Source organism: Castor canadensis, chromosome 3, assembly GCF_047511655.1.
Source record: "Castor canadensis chromosome 3, mCasCan1.hap1v2, whole genome shotgun sequence".
Taxonomy (NCBI): Eukaryota; Metazoa; Chordata; class Mammalia; order Rodentia; family Castoridae; genus Castor; species Castor canadensis.
In genome coordinates, this window is record NC_133388.1 from 92,688,251 (window position 1) to 92,705,795 (window position 17,545).

At 35.9% G+C, this 17,545-nt stretch overlaps 1 protein-coding gene across 1 annotated transcript; it reads right to left on the reverse strand.

Annotated features, from left to right (window-relative positions):
• Nucleotides 1-16,067: 16,067 nt before the first annotated feature.
• Nucleotides 16,068-16,939, reverse strand: LOC109689804 (transcriptional coactivator YAP1-like). Its single transcript, XM_074068480.1, has one exon. The coding sequence runs from the start codon at nucleotides 16,922-16,924 to the stop codon at nucleotides 16,301-16,303; it is 624 nt and encodes a 207-aa protein (XP_073924581.1). The 5' UTR covers nucleotides 16,925-16,939; the 3' UTR covers nucleotides 16,068-16,300.
• Nucleotides 16,940-17,545: the final 606 nt, after the last annotated feature.

Here is a 17,545-nt window from a genome sequence, read left to right on the forward strand (position 1 = left end):
CTGGTTATTCTGTCATGATTACATTCTAAGGTATAAATCAGTGAAAGATCAATCACTTTTATATTTCTCTTCAAGAACCAGTTATTTCTTCATCACTGCCAGCCCCTCAGCTTCACAGACTCTAGTCTGAAGGTGTCCTTACCCTTGCTAGCATAGAATTATTTTTATTTTAAAATGAAGACAGAAGACTACAAACAATTATTTGTGCTCACATATTTTAAAACATGATCAATAATACACTATTCTCATTTTGAGCAAATTTTAATTAGAAAAATTTACCTTGGCACAAAGTTAACAGAAATTATGAAACATTTGGCAGTACTAAAAGAAAAACACCTTGAAAACACACAGACACAACATAGTGACTTTAAGAATAATGATAGGACACCACAATTTGATAACATCTTAAAGTTTTATATCTGTCTATGAAACTCTGGTGTGTAAAGGTTTTGAGACAGTAGTAGAGTTTTGTTCTGCATGTATGCTAATTTGATTGCTAATTTTTCCCATAATATGGCACTTATATTCATTTTAAAACCTCTTAAATCCTAACATACAAAGCTTGCACTGGGGTATATAGTTTCAGCCTCTCTCTCTCTCTCTCTTTCTCTCTCTCTGTGTGTGTGTGTGTGTGTGTGTGTGTGTGTAAAATAGAAGATTTGGTCATATCAAGCTTATTACAATGGTTTCATAAAAGTTGAATCATAAGTGTCAAAATTGGTGTTTCTTTCATAAATTTAAATTTATTACCTTCAAAGTGGTTTTCAGACTAGACTTTATTGGTGATTTGTACATTATTTTATAATTTATTAGAGTTTTTTTGTTTTTGTTTTTGTTTATTTGCAATGCTGGGGATCAAACTCAAGGCTGTGTACATGTTAGCCAAGTGCACTACCAGTGAGCTACACACCCAGACCTACTATTCTTTTTGTTTGTTTTTACCAGGTTTTGAACTGAATGTCTCCAGCTTGTTAGGCAGGTGCTATACTATTTGAGCAATGCCGCCAGCCCTTTCTCTTTAGCTACTTTTTATTCAGTATCTTGAGTTTCTGCAGGGGCATAGCCAGAGACTTCATTTCTCCTACTGATGCCTACCCACATAGCTGGGAACACAGATATGGACCACCACTCTTGGCTGGTTTGTTGAGATATGATCTCTCTAACTTTCCCTATGCTGGCCTAAACTGAGATTCTCTCACAACTGACTTATTTTATTTTGAATTTTATATGCTCAAGCATAGGTAACCTCAAATATAATTCAGTTCCATATTTTCTAAATGAGAAGAAACAAAAAACACTCTAAGCCAACTGAATATTAAAAACATTTAGGAGTTTAGACAAACTGGTCAAATGACAATCAATGATTAATTTGTCAAGTTACTTACATATATAGATGTAAAATAACATTAAATATTTCTAAATATTGAATTTTCCATTCACATTTTATGAACAATTTTGTTCAGTCTCCTCCAATACATCCTTAGCGTCAATGTCTGTATTACCATAAGACTCTTTTTTTGACCCACCTGTTTTGTACTGCACATTTTCATATGCAAGGCTTTTGATTCTTTTGCTGGTACAGGTGCAGGAAATGCAGTACCAAGCCAAATCTTCAGTGTCATGGGACATCTATTATATCAGTCATCATGGGGTTTTACTGTATTGATGTTTGTTATTGGTGGTGATGGTGCTGGGGCCCAAATTCAGGACCTCGAGCATGCTAGGCAAGTGCTCTACCACTGAGTTAAAACTTCCACCACATCATACAGATATACATAGCTATTTTTCCCTCACTTCCTAATGTATTGCTTTTTAGAGTGATTTTTAAACAATTGTCAACATCAAACTTTTATCATTGTGATGCCTTATCCACAATAATTATAGCCAAACTTTCCCTCTTGTTTTTAGCAGACTCTCCCAAGAACCTTCAAGGGAGGGTAGATTTATATTATTTCAGACTAACCATGTCATCCATCTCCACCCCAACACAACCCTCTGTTGTTTAAAAATAATATAACTAAAATACCATCCATTATACATAGGGTTTTATTGCTACTTGAATATAAGGTGACTCCTGTTTTGCTAATAAGTATTGAGATGGAGATTTAAAAGTTTAAATCACAGCTGAAAGGAAAGTCCATCTCTCCATTGTTCCTTCTCTATCACCTATTGATTTTTGCATTTCTTTCATTAAGTTTTCCTATATCATCAAAATAATAGACTTGGAATTCTACCAAGTCAAAGTGAATCATTAAAGAACAAAGTAACTCCTAGCAGTGGAGGCCGATGGGGTGGCACATCTTGAGAGTGCTGTCTCAGGGTAGTCAGTGCGCTGTGAGCAAAGTGGTCACCCTTCCTTCTTCTGGTCTGTCTACCTCCAAAAGCTATAATTATAAAAAATTCTAGACCAACTGTGGCCTTTAATGATTTCCAGTGGTTTCTGTAACTTTGGTAAACTTGTCTTTTCTCAGTAAGTTGAAGCCTCACCCAAACAAAATAATGTGTTCTGTCATCTTCTGTCCATTAGGCTTGTCTTTCACCTAGTGAACTTACTGAAGTTCTTAAAATCACAGGTAGAAGTGGGATCTTTACCATGTGAAAGTAAGCAAATTGCTTCTGTGTTTTGGTCTCCAGCTGTTTACACAGAAAACATCTTTAGTATTCTTTCTTAGTCACTCTCTCAGTGTTACTTTCTTCAGTGCTATCTGAATATTTCAGGTAATGATAAAGTTCCCAGTGCGTCAACTGATATTTTGTTTTTTTTTTTTTTCAGTACTGGGGTTTGAACATAGGGCCTACACCTTGAGCCATTCCACCAGCCCTTTTTGGTGAAGACTTTTTTGAGTTAGGGTCTCATGAACTATTTGCCTGGGCTGGCTTTGAATCTTGATCCTCCTGATCTTTGTATCCTGAGTAACTGGGATTACAGGCATGAGCAATAGGTGCCCAGCCATATTTTGTTTCTTTATGCTAAGCTTGTGTACCTTGTTTATGGGGAATAGTGGCCCCAAATTTGTCTTCCCTCTGGGGATTTGTTTTTCATAAGCCATTCCTTTGTTGAATAACTTAGTTGTGGCATTGCGTTGTTCTTCCAAGTTGGGGCAGCATGATTGGTGGTGGAATAAAGAATGTGGTTGTGAATCCAGTTCAAGTGAAAATTTTCTTAAGGAAAATTGGAGGGAGGAAGTCCAAATGCAAAATATCCTGTGACACGCACAGTGAATGTTGCAATACATAATCATAATCCTTTGGAGTTCCATAGACAACCATTTTCATCTTTAAAGCATCTTCCTAATGTTTGGTCCTTTCATTCTCTGCAACCCTCTGAGACTGGATTTTGTCATATTCATTTTGTAGAGTTGGAGTATGCAACTTGTTACCTCTCAACTGTCTTTCCTCTTCTGTGAAACGGCTCTCATAGATTCACTGGTGAGGATTTCAGCACGTCCCAGAAATCCTTGAGATGAAAAATCTCATGCCACTTATTGGTCTTGAACATTACCGAGCCTCCCGGTCCTGCAGTTCTGTATCTGCTTGTGAAAACAAAGCACAGCCTGAAAATATATAAACATCTTTGTGCATTGGGCTGCAAGTGTAATGAACAGGCTGCCAAATTCTTTAGTGCCACATATTCTGTGCAATGCTCGTAATCTCGAGTCACTAAAAAGTTTCCCCATAATGGGATTTTAAAGTGTGAGGATACCTTGAGTACATCAATAAATTGCCACAGACAGCCCTCTGACCAAGTTAGCTCATCAAGATTTAGCTTAATAGGTCAACTACTTAAATAATCTGTCACATATGTGGCTCATAATAAATAATGTGAATAGGCAGTTTGTAAGCTGTTTAAGCTGTCATATGTATTGAGAAAATGAGGGCTATTTTATCAAGATGATTATCATGTATCTGCAAAAAGAGTAAGTTCTGACTGAGCAAGTGGGATAAATTTTAAAAGAGGTCTAGTTACAAACAAATGTGTTCACTTCAACCTTTCCATAAAGCAATAGTCATCATTTTTCTTGGATATTTGGCACATATATCACACATTAGACAGAGCAATAGTATACATATATATATACTAAGAAGTGGATTGTTATACTTAATATAGACAGAATTATCCTAGTTATAATGCTGTGTATTCTTTCTGAAAATAAAGCGTCCCCACCAGGCAGCCTGGTGGATGTGCACAGGGAAGCCATTGTCAGTACTCAGGTCAGCATTCATGCTATGGGTGAGAACTGAGTTAAATGATTCAGAGCATTGCTGTGTGTAGGGAGAATACAGCAGCTGATAACTATGAGAGATTAATTTGAGGAGGGGATCTTGGAAGATAATTGTCCAATCCTAGAGGAAGGAGAATGCTTTGCCAGCTAGCAGTTAGTATTAAGTGGTTCATTAGTCAAAAAAATAATTTGGTTCCCAAAGGTGCTCATACCAACCCCTAGAAAGAGGCTGGTCCCAGCACATCTGTGATGCTGGCTTTAATATTGATACAGTGTACTTGTTTCTATTCAGAAAAGAAAAAATAATATAAAGAAAAAGAAAGAAAATTCATGTATCAAACCATGTTGTTGGTCTGTACTATGTTTCTGTAAAAGTGTTAATATATGACTAATAGGAAAAGACTTCAGCGCTTGTAACTTTTTAAAAATATGTAGAATATAGACTAATACAAATACTGCAATATTATGAAAAATAGGTCACACTAAGGGGAGGTCACAAAGGATAGAGGGACGGTAAAAGAGGGAAGTTAAGAATTTGAATATGTTTGATGTATTTCCTACACAAGAATGAATACAGAAAATTTAAATTGGTTGAAATCACCATAAGTAAGGGACTAAGGTAGAAATAAAAAAAATAGAGGAGATGAACCAATTTGGATTATAATGCAGATATACATGGCAATGTCACAAGGAAACTACCTGTATCACTATCTTAAACAAACAAAATGTCATTTTATTTTTCTTTTACAAAAATCACAGAATAGGAAGATGCAATCAAATTGGGGGTTGGTACTAGTGGGATGGAGTAGGAGGTGGGGAAAGAGTGTAGGAAGGACAATATAGTACAAATACTGTGTATGCATGTAGGTAAATGGAAAATGATTATCGGTTGAAACTACTACAGGAATGGGGGGAGAGGAGGATAAAGGAGAATGATAGAGGGCATGAATTCAACTATGATATATTTGATATATTGTAAGAACTTTTGTAAATACCACAATGTAACCCTACCCACCACAACAATAAAAAAGAAAAATAATTCATAAATTAAAAAAAATTAACGTTCATTTGCTATTTTATCTAATGGCCTATTCTTCGTCTTTCTTTGAATATATCTACTTAGGTATTTAATGTTAAGTCATTGGTGAAATATATCATTTCTGCTTTTTCTAGGAGGTGATATAAAGGAAAAACATTTTATTAACTTGGATTAATTTTACTAATAGTGTGCTTTGCATTGCTTTGAATGTTATTCTTGAATGATTTCTTATATTTAACAAGTGTGTCTTTGGTTTAACAAAGTAATTATTCTTTTAAAAGGAATATGTGTAAGGAAGAGTGTATTTAAAGACATGTATACCAAAGTAACTGGCACTGACAGCTATTTCCTTACCATGAAAGACAAAATGTGCTGAGACTGTGCTCTCATAGCCAGCCTTAGACTTCCTAAATCACAAAAAGAGCCACAGTGGTGATTCAGCTTGAATTATGCTGCATCTGTGATTGTGCGATTATATGTGGGACTGAGCTTGTGAATTGATTGGTGGAGAGTGCATTGTTTCTGAACAGTATATAATTGATGCTGAAGTTATGAGCTGGGTGATGTATTCTTCTAAGAGAAGAACCTATCAAATGTAAGTCCTACTTTTCTTACTGAATGCCCATTGCCTTGGCAGTGACTGTCAAGGTCACCACTCTACATAAACCTGCTATATTGATCACTGAGCTATCATCCAAATCTGTGGAGTAAAGAGGCATAGAAATAAATCAGCATAGATTGCACTGCTTATTCCAGAAAAAACTTAAATAAAATGGCCAATAATTGAAGCAGATATGAAAACTTTCCACTCAAGCAACAAAATCACCATGGTGGCACAATGAGGCTGCTGGTCATGGCCTCATTCTCTCCTTGACTAGAAAAATAGGCACCATAGGTGACCTGGGAGAGACCAGGTGCCACTTTCTTGTTTTTAAAAAGTGCTTTTAGGAATTACTTTATGTTAAAATATCCTAAAAATCAGAGAACATAAATATTGAATGTACTCATAGTAAGGAAAAATAACTATTTAGAAGCCAAACTACCTACATTATTTTAACTTTTAACAGTAAGAAAAAACATGTAAGAAATACATTCTTACTGTGCAGAATGAGAAGGAAAAAAACACTCCTAAACAGTGTGACTATTTGATAATCTATGAATCATTTAGCTCTGCCACTATTGTAAAGAATGTTATTTACCAAGGGAATGCAAACATATCACATAAATATATATTCCTCCATATCTGTGCATTTCAGAAAAGCACAGATAACTAAACTTTAATGGTCACTGTGTTTAGATAAATCTATTAAATTGCTCTTAATATCTGATTTTTTAATCTTTAATTTCAAAGTAAAATTAATTTATTATATTGAAAATAATTTCAGGAGATATCATAAACTGTAACTTATTAATAACAAAATATTTTATTTCTGTGTCTTTATAAAGAGAAGCTAGTCAGGTAACTCATGTAAATTTAGAGGTATTAAATAAAATTATTAGGAGGTATTTGTGCTCCTTGTTTATACTGGAAAACACACAAATGCACACAAAATGTTTTCTGTGTTTGAAAGGACTCTATATGGAGGTAGTAAGGGGACGGATTACATAACACTAATTTCATATTCATGTGTGGAAGCCATTTCCAGACCCATTTTCTCTATACTCAAAAGTGTACTTAAATAGGAAAAATACATTCTCTAAGGTAAAGTCCTAGAACATTTTCTTGTTTGTTTGTTAGAATTTTTCCTTTAAAATTTTTTTTTGTATTGAATTTTTTTAATGGGTCAGAAGAAGCTTAAAGTTATGTATGGTTTTACCACCTCCTAAGAGCTGATATCATCAATTCATAGAAATCTCAAATACTTTCCTTATAGTCACACAGATAATAAAATTCATGGAAGCAGCAGATAAGAGTATTTGAATACAATGTTTAATATAAAACCTCCTAATTTTTTTTCTTCCCATTCTGCACAGTAAAATGTAAATGTTTCTTACAAGTTAAAAATTAAAATAATGTGGTTAGTTTGGCTTCTAAATAGTCATTTCTCTTTGCTATGAGTACATTCAGTGTTTTCTTTGATTTTGGGGATATTTTCTCAGTGTTTCATGTAAATTATTAATGCAGGTTTTACATTATAAATGATAATACTGCACAGAAAGACTTACTCTTAACACTGTTATAAGTGTTAAGGTATAACACTGTCACTAGAAGATTTCATGTTATAGACATTATTTTATCCTAAAAGAGACTATACCTCACTGGTATAAAATAATATTAATATTAATATTGATAATAATAAAATCTCTTTACTTAGGAAAATATGTGAGTAAAATGTTAGGTGTTTCCAAGTTGATTTGACATGGTTCCTGATCCAAGACAGTAGTGTAGGCCACAAGGAGATTCTGTAGCAGAGACTAATCAGTATAAGCTCTAGAAAGCTATGGAACTATATTAATCAAAATTCTTTTATTATAGATTTTAATATTTGTTAACCTTATTCTAGCTAATGCACCTAATTTTTGAGACACAGTTGGTATTTTCAACAGATTCCTTTTAGAGTCTGAATGTGTGCATCTATCCTGTAATGCAGCAGTGGTGTGTGGAGCTGACATGTTTGGGTGATGCTGGTGTACAAGGAACCGAAGTAGTGAGATCCTTTTTATAAACAATTGCCTTTTGCTCAAGATGAAAAGCAAGAACCGATATTTTATTTTAAAGATTAAATGAAATAATTTTATTTATATTTAAATACAGATGGATCAGCCACACTCACTAAAACAAATAAATAAGATTAAGTAATGAACCAAAATATTTCATTTTTACTATTATTCTTTATTATTACTATTATTATTATTGTTATTAGGCAGTACTGGGGTTTTAGCTCAGGTCCCCAGGTTTTCTAGATAATTCTTCTACCACTTAAGTCATATCCCAGCTCTTTATATTTTATTATTTTTCAAGTAGGGTCTTACTTTTCCTCTTGACTGGACAATCCTACTCATGCCCCGCATGTAGCTAGGATAGTGGGTACATGCCACCACATCCAACATTTTTGTTGAATTTCTAGCTAGCTACTTTTTGCCTGGGCTTGCCTTGAATTGAACTTCTGATCTCTGTCTCCAAATTAACCATGCCTGGCATAATTCATTATTTTTATTTTTGTGGTTCATGAAGGATAAAACATCCTAGTATAAAAATATCCATTTTTCATCATTAATTGCCTTCCTGTACAAGTTATTTTTTAGAGATTCCAGTTAAATATTCAAAAGTGCAAGATGTAATGGTGATGTGGATGATTAGGAAAGTGAATGCTCTCCCTGCAGCATTTGATATTTAGTGTTTATATAACTTTATTGTTCTCCATTCCTAAATGTATTGAATAATATCTTTTCAATTTGGATTTTAGCAAAAAAAAATTTGCAGTGCAATATATGATATTCATTTTGTCTCTTAAATCTTCACTGCTTTTTTCAGGACAATGTGTTTCTAAGACCCTTGGCTCACCAATACCAGGTGACTGGTGTGCATGTCTCTCATGCATAGAAGAAGATAAAGTCAGGAGGCTGATGGAAAGCTAGATCTTTCTTCACTAATTAGCCAGTTTCCCTGTGACCAGTGAGATACCTCTTTTTTCACCTTTGTAGGAGAGAAAAGAAAGTGAAGATCTTTAGGCACTGACATCTTTGCTGCATACCTTGAAATTAGGGGAATTTTGATTAGCCTAGTTAGTGCGTGTGTTATCAGAAAGCCAGGTCCTGGAAGTCAATATCAATTTACAAATTACAAGAGAAGGATTTAGAGGAAAAGGAAATAATTTTCTCATTTGTAAGATGAAGAAGAGGACAGGAAGAAGCAATCTCTCAAAGCTCTGTCATCCTACTTCTGAGTGAAAAGGTCCAGTTTAGGTAGAATTAATAAAAATTGAGGAGAGGGTGAAACAGATCATTCCTGGGGGGAGGGGTGCCAGTTGGAATGGGGGAGGTGGTGGGGAAGGGGGGTAGGAAGGTAAATAAGGTACAAGTACTGTGTACACATGTATGTAAATGCAAAAATGATACCTTTAGAAACTATTCCAAGGATGGGGTAGGGGAAATGAGGGAGAACAGTGGAGGAAATGAATTCAAGTATTATATATTTGATACATTTTAAGAACTTTGATAAATGCCATAATATATCCACACCCAGCACAACAATATAAATAAAAAATAATAATAAAAGCAAATTCAGGGGATTGGTTTGAGTATGTGGCAAAGCACATGCCCCACAAGAATTGTTGTCTGTACCACAAATCCAAAGACATATATCTTGGTTGACAGGTTTATTCTTTCTTGGTGGTCAGAGATAGATAAGGGCGAGAAAATTGCCTGGTTTAATTGAAGAATAAAATGTGTTAACCTCACTCTGTCCAGCATGTGTGTGTGTGAGAGAGAGACAGAGAAAGAGAGAGAGAGAAGGGAAAATGTCAATTTGAATAACAACCATCAACCTGGCCAGCCTGCAAAATGGCTACACCAAAAGTTTTTCCCTTTTGTAGTTGCAGTTACATTTTCTCCATGTCAATTTTTTCCTTCCATTTCTATGGAAAAGGGGAACCACAATCTTGTCACTGTTTCCTGACTTTTGATGGACCCAACTAAGCAGTCAGTGCTTCTCACCAATTACAGGTTGATGTACTCAATACATTCCATCCTTAGGCTTGAACATCCTGAATCTTGAGGCAATTAGGTTGCCAACCCATCCAGTTTTGTAGGTTTCTTTTTGACAGTAGTAAACCAGTCCATGAGAAAGGGACAAATAGTTGGCATAGATAAGTAAAAAAAACAAAAACACTGTGAAAGTCTAAAAACTCCATACAAGGCTCAATACAAGAGCGAGTAAATAATTACATTGGCATGGATGGTTGAAAGGACATGCTCAGAGCCAGTAGAAATAGCCTTTCATCTCTATTTAAGTAGAACACCCTTGTCTAAAAAGATAAGTTTGCCTTCTGCCAGAGGTTCCTGGAAGGGCTTTAATGCCAGACAGCCCTATACATCCATAGGAACCTTTGTTAAACCTCTTGGCTTTGATTATTCTTGAAAGATCTGGCACTAGTAACTCTATTTGGATTTTAACAACTTCCCCTTTTTCTGAGCAGTTTCTTTCCCAAACTGTCTCTGAACAGTTTCCTCCAAAGATGTCACCAATTGGCCATTCTGGTCCCTGTTGCTAGGATTAGCTATCTTTCAGATGGTTTGGTATGGTCCCACATCAGAGGGGAAGTAACAGGTCAGGTTGGATTCAGTGCCAATAAGGTGCTTTAGGCTGAATTTACATAACAAAGAGGCTTAGGAGTGGCCCTTATGGTGGGTTTATCTGGACATCATTTTAAAGTATAATTCTTTCTGTTCTGCATGTGATGTCATAGCATCTCAAAAATGTTGAGGCTATTATTAGAAGGTATAGTTCTGCAGAACGTCAACAGACAATGATTAGAAAGTTTTGTAAGGGCAATATAAAACATTCAACAAAAGCAAATATTTTTTAAAAGCTGACTGTATCGACAAATAATTACTTGTTACAGCAACCTCCATGGCTAAGCTGCTGAACCCGACTGGGAGCAACAGGGAATGAGAAACAAAAACACACAAACATAAAGACACAAAGCTGAGATCAGGAGTACTGCACACTCCTGGTAGGATAGTGAGTACCTACCTGAGCAAGTGTGCTTGTTTTGTAGGTCAGTGCAAAGAAATGAATCAAGTGAAAATCAATATTACATATTTCAGCAATTCTTTTGATTTAAGGTAAAAGGAATGGGTTCTGCTGGGCAATTTTCCTCAGGCTTATTGAAGCTTAACTACAAAACATCTGGTCTGGCAATCCTCAGAGCACACAGGACACCTTATCTATAGCTATTGATTGATTAATCTAGCATCAGGAAGTCTCCAAACGGGTCTGGAAATTTATCTAGTTTTTCATCAGGGAGATGGTATATGGACACCATAAGTTGTTTTCTTCAAAGGAGATGTGGGAACAAAGGTTAAAACTCCATGTGCTTGGAAAGATGTGAGAGGCTGCGCAGTCTCTTGTTAGGAAAGCTGTGAAAACTCCTACACATCCCAATCCAGAGTCCGTGCCTAGTCCCCACCACTTGTTAGAGTCATTTTTCATTGGTTTGATTTTAAGTGAAGGATCAGAACTACAGGAAAAAAGAAACATAGTACAGCCATGGTTAAAATTTTGAAAAACAATATAGCAACTGGCAGAACAGTCTAGTTATTTCTGTTGTACACAGCATTTTAGAAAAATAATTATAGGTTTATATTATTTAACCATATTAAAATAATTATAAGATTAACCTCTCCTTGTTGCAGTTATGGATACATACTCACAAACCTGTAAAAAGTTACCTTAACCAAGTTTCAGTTTGGAGAACATCAGCTTAACATAGCATTTTTTTTTAACTTTGTAATTTAGAGGTCTTATGTAATTGGAGGACACAAATACATTTAACATACAAGGAGTCAACAACAGTTAGAATCACAGTTTTACAGATGTCAAACATGCAGATGAATTTAGTTGTGAATCTTTGTCTAAGTAAGGAACAGATGTGCAGAAATGTCAAAACTCAAGACCCCAAATCTCCCACCAGTTAAGGGGACAATGCCAATGACCCCAATAGCCACAATTTTTAATGTTCAAGTGCCATGACAAATAGATATAGTCCAGGTTACAAACAGCAGGGCTGCCCAAATAGTAGGCCTCCTCCATCTGAATGCCTGTGACCATTTATAACATAAATGTTATGGTCCTGTGGACCATTTTCATATACAGGTTTAGATGTAGTTCAGCTTGGATAAAGACAGCATCAGTTGGTCATTTAATGTATTAAAATTTTACATTTTAACTCTATAAATATTTGTAGAAATTTTAGATAAAGTTTAGATATACAAGTCCACATATTTTTATTTATAGACATACATGGCACAAACTGCATTAGAATTACTTAAAATAATATTCATTTAACTACAATTATTAGGCAGTCATTTAGATGATTTGACATAAACATTCTCTTAAATAAGCTTTTATTTACTTAAGACTCAGTTTCCACATTAAAATTTCTGACAAAAATCAACAGAGAATTATTGATGAGGAAAATCAAGGAGTTTGGACACCTGAAGGCTGAGAACAATGGCTTGGATGATGGTACAGAATCACATCCCAGATTGCTGGTATTAATAAAATGACTTGTGACATTCATCAGGGTCATGCTGACCTGAAGCCACTGGCCCCCTGAAGATAACAGACCAAGTTTCACTACCCAAGGCCAAAATCTGCCTCTATCTCACATGTGGTAGGAGTTGATGACAAGTAGTCCAGTCTCCAAGAGTTAATGACACATACCCAAGATTTCCAGTACTGACCATCCACACATCTGCATCTGCAGACCCCAATAAAAGACTAATGTCCTGAGAAGCTTCCACCAGTGCACTGCTCCTTCTTGTGTCTACCCATCATTTTAACTGGAGGGTGCACTTATGCTTTGCTTTCACTTTTCTTGACATGAATACGTTTGCTCCAATATGCATAATGGAGTAACAGCAGCACTTCCTGTGCCTCAGCTTCCTGCTGCTTCTCTGAGTCCTAATAAACTTACCTTTACTATTGCTTATCTTAGTACATTCTTTTACCAACCTGTAGAATCAAAAATCCCCAAAGGTTATCTTTTCAAAACAAAAAACTTTTCTTCAAGTCAGTTTTTTATTTGAACTGTTATTACAAGACGGCAGCCTTGTTATTACACACCTAGAGAGTTAGGTTATAGGTTTACATAGTACACTAAAGTTTGACCTTAGAAAAGTCTTTTACAGTCAATTTTAATCACACATATAAACTTATATAAGCTACATCTTTTATTAATTTTTAAGTCTTACTCTATGCTTTGCACAATTTGCTGAACCATCTGGATTTTGTACTTACTGCTCTTTTTTCCATTTTGGAACAATACCTTAAGACAAAACTTACTTTTTAAAACTATTTCTCATCTGAAAGTGTTTACTTTTCCATTTTTCTTTTTCCAGAAATATATCCCCAATATCTTCTCATATAACTTTCCTATTTGCTGATACTTTTCCTCTATTTTCTTTTTATGTTTGTGTAGGTAAAAGTTATTTTTAAAATATTTTTATTACCATATAATAGCTGTACAATTAGAGGTGTGTTTCTTTGTGACATTTCCATGTATGCATACAATGTATCCTGCATTGCTTCGTATCTTGCATTATTCTCCCTCTTCTACATCCCCCTTCTTTTTTTTTTTTTTGAATGTAAAGATTATAAAATTGGTTTATTGTAAAAGAAATTCAAGAATAACCAGTTAAATTCTTACCCCATGCTACCCAATTCAACCAAGAAGCATTAAACACTTTTACATTAGGAACGAGGACACACAACAGGAAGACTACATCAAGGCTGTGACTGAAAAAGAGGAAGGACCCTCAGGTCTCCTTCAGGGGGGTACAAAGGGTGGGATAAGATCAGAGCACTGCATCAGGTCCCACAGTGCTGCTGTGACATTGAGGTATAACTGGGCAAGTCAAAGTCAAGGGGAAAGGAAGACTCCATAGTCTTGTTCTGTGGGTGTACATCAGTGATTGAAATTTTAGGAACAACTGCCTTTGATGAGAGCAAGATGCAAGACAAGTCTTTATTGAAGAGAAAGAAGTTTATAAAGTTCCTACCCAGGCCCAGCTAACTCTTCACAACCCACTCCCACCTTCCACCCCCTGAGCTAAAGCTACTCTGCTGCTATTTAAGATGCAATCTTAGCTCGTGGCTTGCTGGCGGATTGTGGACCCTCCTTCAAGCAGCCTTGGTCTTCTGCACATTAGCGACATGCTGTATCATGCATTGAGTTTGCATTCCAGGTAGAATTTCATTGTTGTTTTAAAACTTAATCCATCTGCACAGTGGCCACTCCCCCCAGACTTAATTCAAGATGGAATCTTACAACTTTTTTTTAATAAAAACTTTACAGTCAATTATTACGAATGACCAGCCTATGAATTATTATATACAATACAGTGATTGCATTTTTTGAGCACTGAAAGTACTTAAAGTTAAACTTCCATTTTTGCATTCCTCCAAATAAAAAAACCGAAATACTTAAGATTTCATAAATTTTTTTTAAAAAGTCTGTCTTCTCGTGCTGAGGCTTGTGATAGCAGCTTTGGCCAGGAAAAGAGATTTTTGTCTGTTATAAACCCTTGAAAATAAGGGCTTATTCTAGAAGCATTCAAAAGACCCTTGCATCACAGAGGTGCTAGCTGGTGCCACTATAATTCACAAGCAATTATTTACTTCATAGCTTATATTGAAGAGTTAACTCATGCTCATTTTGTTCCTTTAAAAAATATTCTTTGGAAACCATTATTCCTCCTTAGACACATACTCTATTTATATCTCTTCTTGTAAAAATAAAGGTATAATCATGCTTAGCTCTATTTCTGTGCTAAACTCAACAACAATCAATATACATTTATTAATCTGACCACTTCACCAGTTAACTCATGACCTTATGGCATTCTACATAGTACCCAGGTTCAATGTTTAGCACACAGAAGTAGGAGCGAGTCTTGTAAGAACAATCCTGTAAGGAATACTTCAATCTAGTCTTCAATGTGTTTTATTACAAATGAGAACTACTAGAATTTACATCCAAAACTAAGGCAAATGTAAAGTTCCAAAGCTAAAAAAAAGCTTGCTTCTGTCATGGACATTGCGAAATTCCTCTGTGACTTCCCTTAAAGACTCAAATCAGCCCAAGGGGGAGAATAAAGCCATTTCTTGTTTGCTCCTCTCCAGTTCATCAGATAACATTTATCGTGTGTCCAGAGGGCACAGAGTACTCCTCTAGGCACTATCCATAGTGACAACACTTTACAGAATGCTACACTACCTCAAACACCTGCAGATTGCCCCAACCAATTTAAACTACTCATGAAACATAAACTACTAGTTACATATTTTAAATGCATACAATCAAAGCTACCACTGAAAAATAAACTGGAAAGTAGGCAAACCTAAAAAACAAAAACAGAACAAGAACAAAACAAATAAACACCAAAACAAGGTACATTCTGCTATCGAACTATTATAAACATTGTAAGTGTGTGTGTATATAGAAAGCAGATAATCAAGATTTAAATACAATGGTAAAAAACCAGAAATAGAGAATTTATCAAAAGAACTACAATTACCATCCCAAGCTACACTATAAACAGATTCACTAATATAGTAATTTGCCTAGGTTCCGACAAAACCAACCAAAAAACACCCACAAAATATCCACCCAAACCTATACTAGAGTATGTGGCAATAATTAATATGTTTCTATGGAAATTGTCTCATGCCTTATAAGCTCCTATATAAAATCAAGGTCACTATGTGACTAATGATAGCACTAGGAGGGAAAAAAAAAAAAAAACCCCAAACAACAGTGAAACTAAAACAGTCTTCAGCCTTGGTTTCAGCTATCTCTCCAAATCACCATTAGGTATTTAATATCCAATGTGACATTTTTGGTTTGTCAGACCAGTAAGACATGTTTTTCCACTGGCCAAAGGCAGCTGAAGGAACAATTCTTGGATAAACTAAATGTTGTGACATGAAGCATTTCAAACCAAGTCTGAGTATTTAGTTAAAATGATTGGTGACCATCTAACTGGGCAAAAGGAATGGCATCCATCATCCGAACAGGCTCACTTTCCCCAGCCCCAGGAACAAACAGTAGTTATAACAGCAAAACAAACAAACAAAACAAAAAAAATTTTTTTTTTGATTCTTTAGGGCCAACTGTGAAAGAGGTCAGCAATATATTAAAAGCAGCAGTGGACAAGGAAGAGCAAAATAGTGGATGAAAGAATCTTGCTGGACGTTTGTTCATCTTTTTCTGTTAGCCAGAAAACTGCACCTGGCTTATTTGGAAATTTCAGGTATGCAGGTCTTATCTCCTTAGATCCTTCACAGATTTAGAAATCAGTCTACCTGAGGGCTCTATAACCAGGTAAGAAAGCTTTCTTTATCTAGCTTGGTGGCAGCCAAAACAGACTCCATGTCATTAAGGATGTCAGAGCTCAAAGCTTCCTGCAGACTGGGCATCAACTCCTCTCCTTCTATGTTCATTCCATCTCCTTCCAGTGTTCCAAGGTCCACATTTGTCCCAGGGATGGCTTCCAGGTAGTCTGGGAAACGGTTCTGCTGTGAGGGAAGGGTGCTTTGGTTGATTGTATCACCTGTATCCATTTCATCCACACTGTTCAGGAAGTCATCCGGGGTCCGAGGGACACTGTAGCTGCTCATACTCAGCCCGCTGTCTGTGCTCTCATCCCAAGAGTGATAGGTGCCACTGTTCAGAAAGGGGTCTGAGCTATTGGTCGTCATTGTTCTCAATTCCTGAGACATCCCGGGAGAAGATACTGGATTTTGAGTCCCGCCATCCGGCTCCAGTGTTGGTAACTGGCTACGGAGAGCTAATTCCTGCCGGAGCAGCTCTTGCTGCTTCAACCGCAGTCTCTCCTTCTCCATCTGAAGCTGCTGGAGCCGCATCTGCTGCTGGCTAGAGTTGCCGCCGCCCATGACGCCTCCCTGTGGGCTCTGAGGAGCCATGGGTGGGTACATCCCCCTTCTTAAAATAACTTTGACAGGTTTCTTTGCCCCATATTCATACAGGTGTAGAAAATGCATCAACCACATTTGTGCTTCTTTCCCTCTTCATTTACCACCCCATCCCACTAGGAACCTCCCTGTAACATGTTTTACACAACTGACCTTTCTTCTTTAAGTTTCTGTTCATCATTAAGTGGGGTTATGTCTTCAAATTTTACTTGGAAATATATTGTACTTTAATCAGTCTAACCTACTCTATTAGTCTTAATTACCATTTCATCCTACCCAATTTGTTCCACAGATTTTAGTGCATATTTTGTGTTTATTCCTAAACAGATGAAATGTATTTCAGTATTACTCACTTTATCATTCACTTCTTTGTCTCTCCTCCCCTAGTCTCTGCTACTTGTCCCATTATTATAAACGTGCTATATATGCACATATACAAGATAAAAAATGTATTGTAGTTAGATCTTTCTTTCACATATGATAGAAAACATGTGAGCTTTGCCTTTCTGAACCTAGTTTACTTCACTTAACATGATGTTCTTCAGTTCCATCCACTTACCTGCAAATAGCATAATTTCATTCTTCTTTATGGCTGAATAATATAGACAGATAAAAGAACATTTT

Bases quoted from the DNA above. Each gene is read 5' to 3' on its own strand.
- LOC109689804 (XM_074068480.1), bottom strand. From the start codon at position 16,924: ATGTACCCACCCATGGCTCCTCAGAGCCCACAGGGAGGCGTCATGGGC.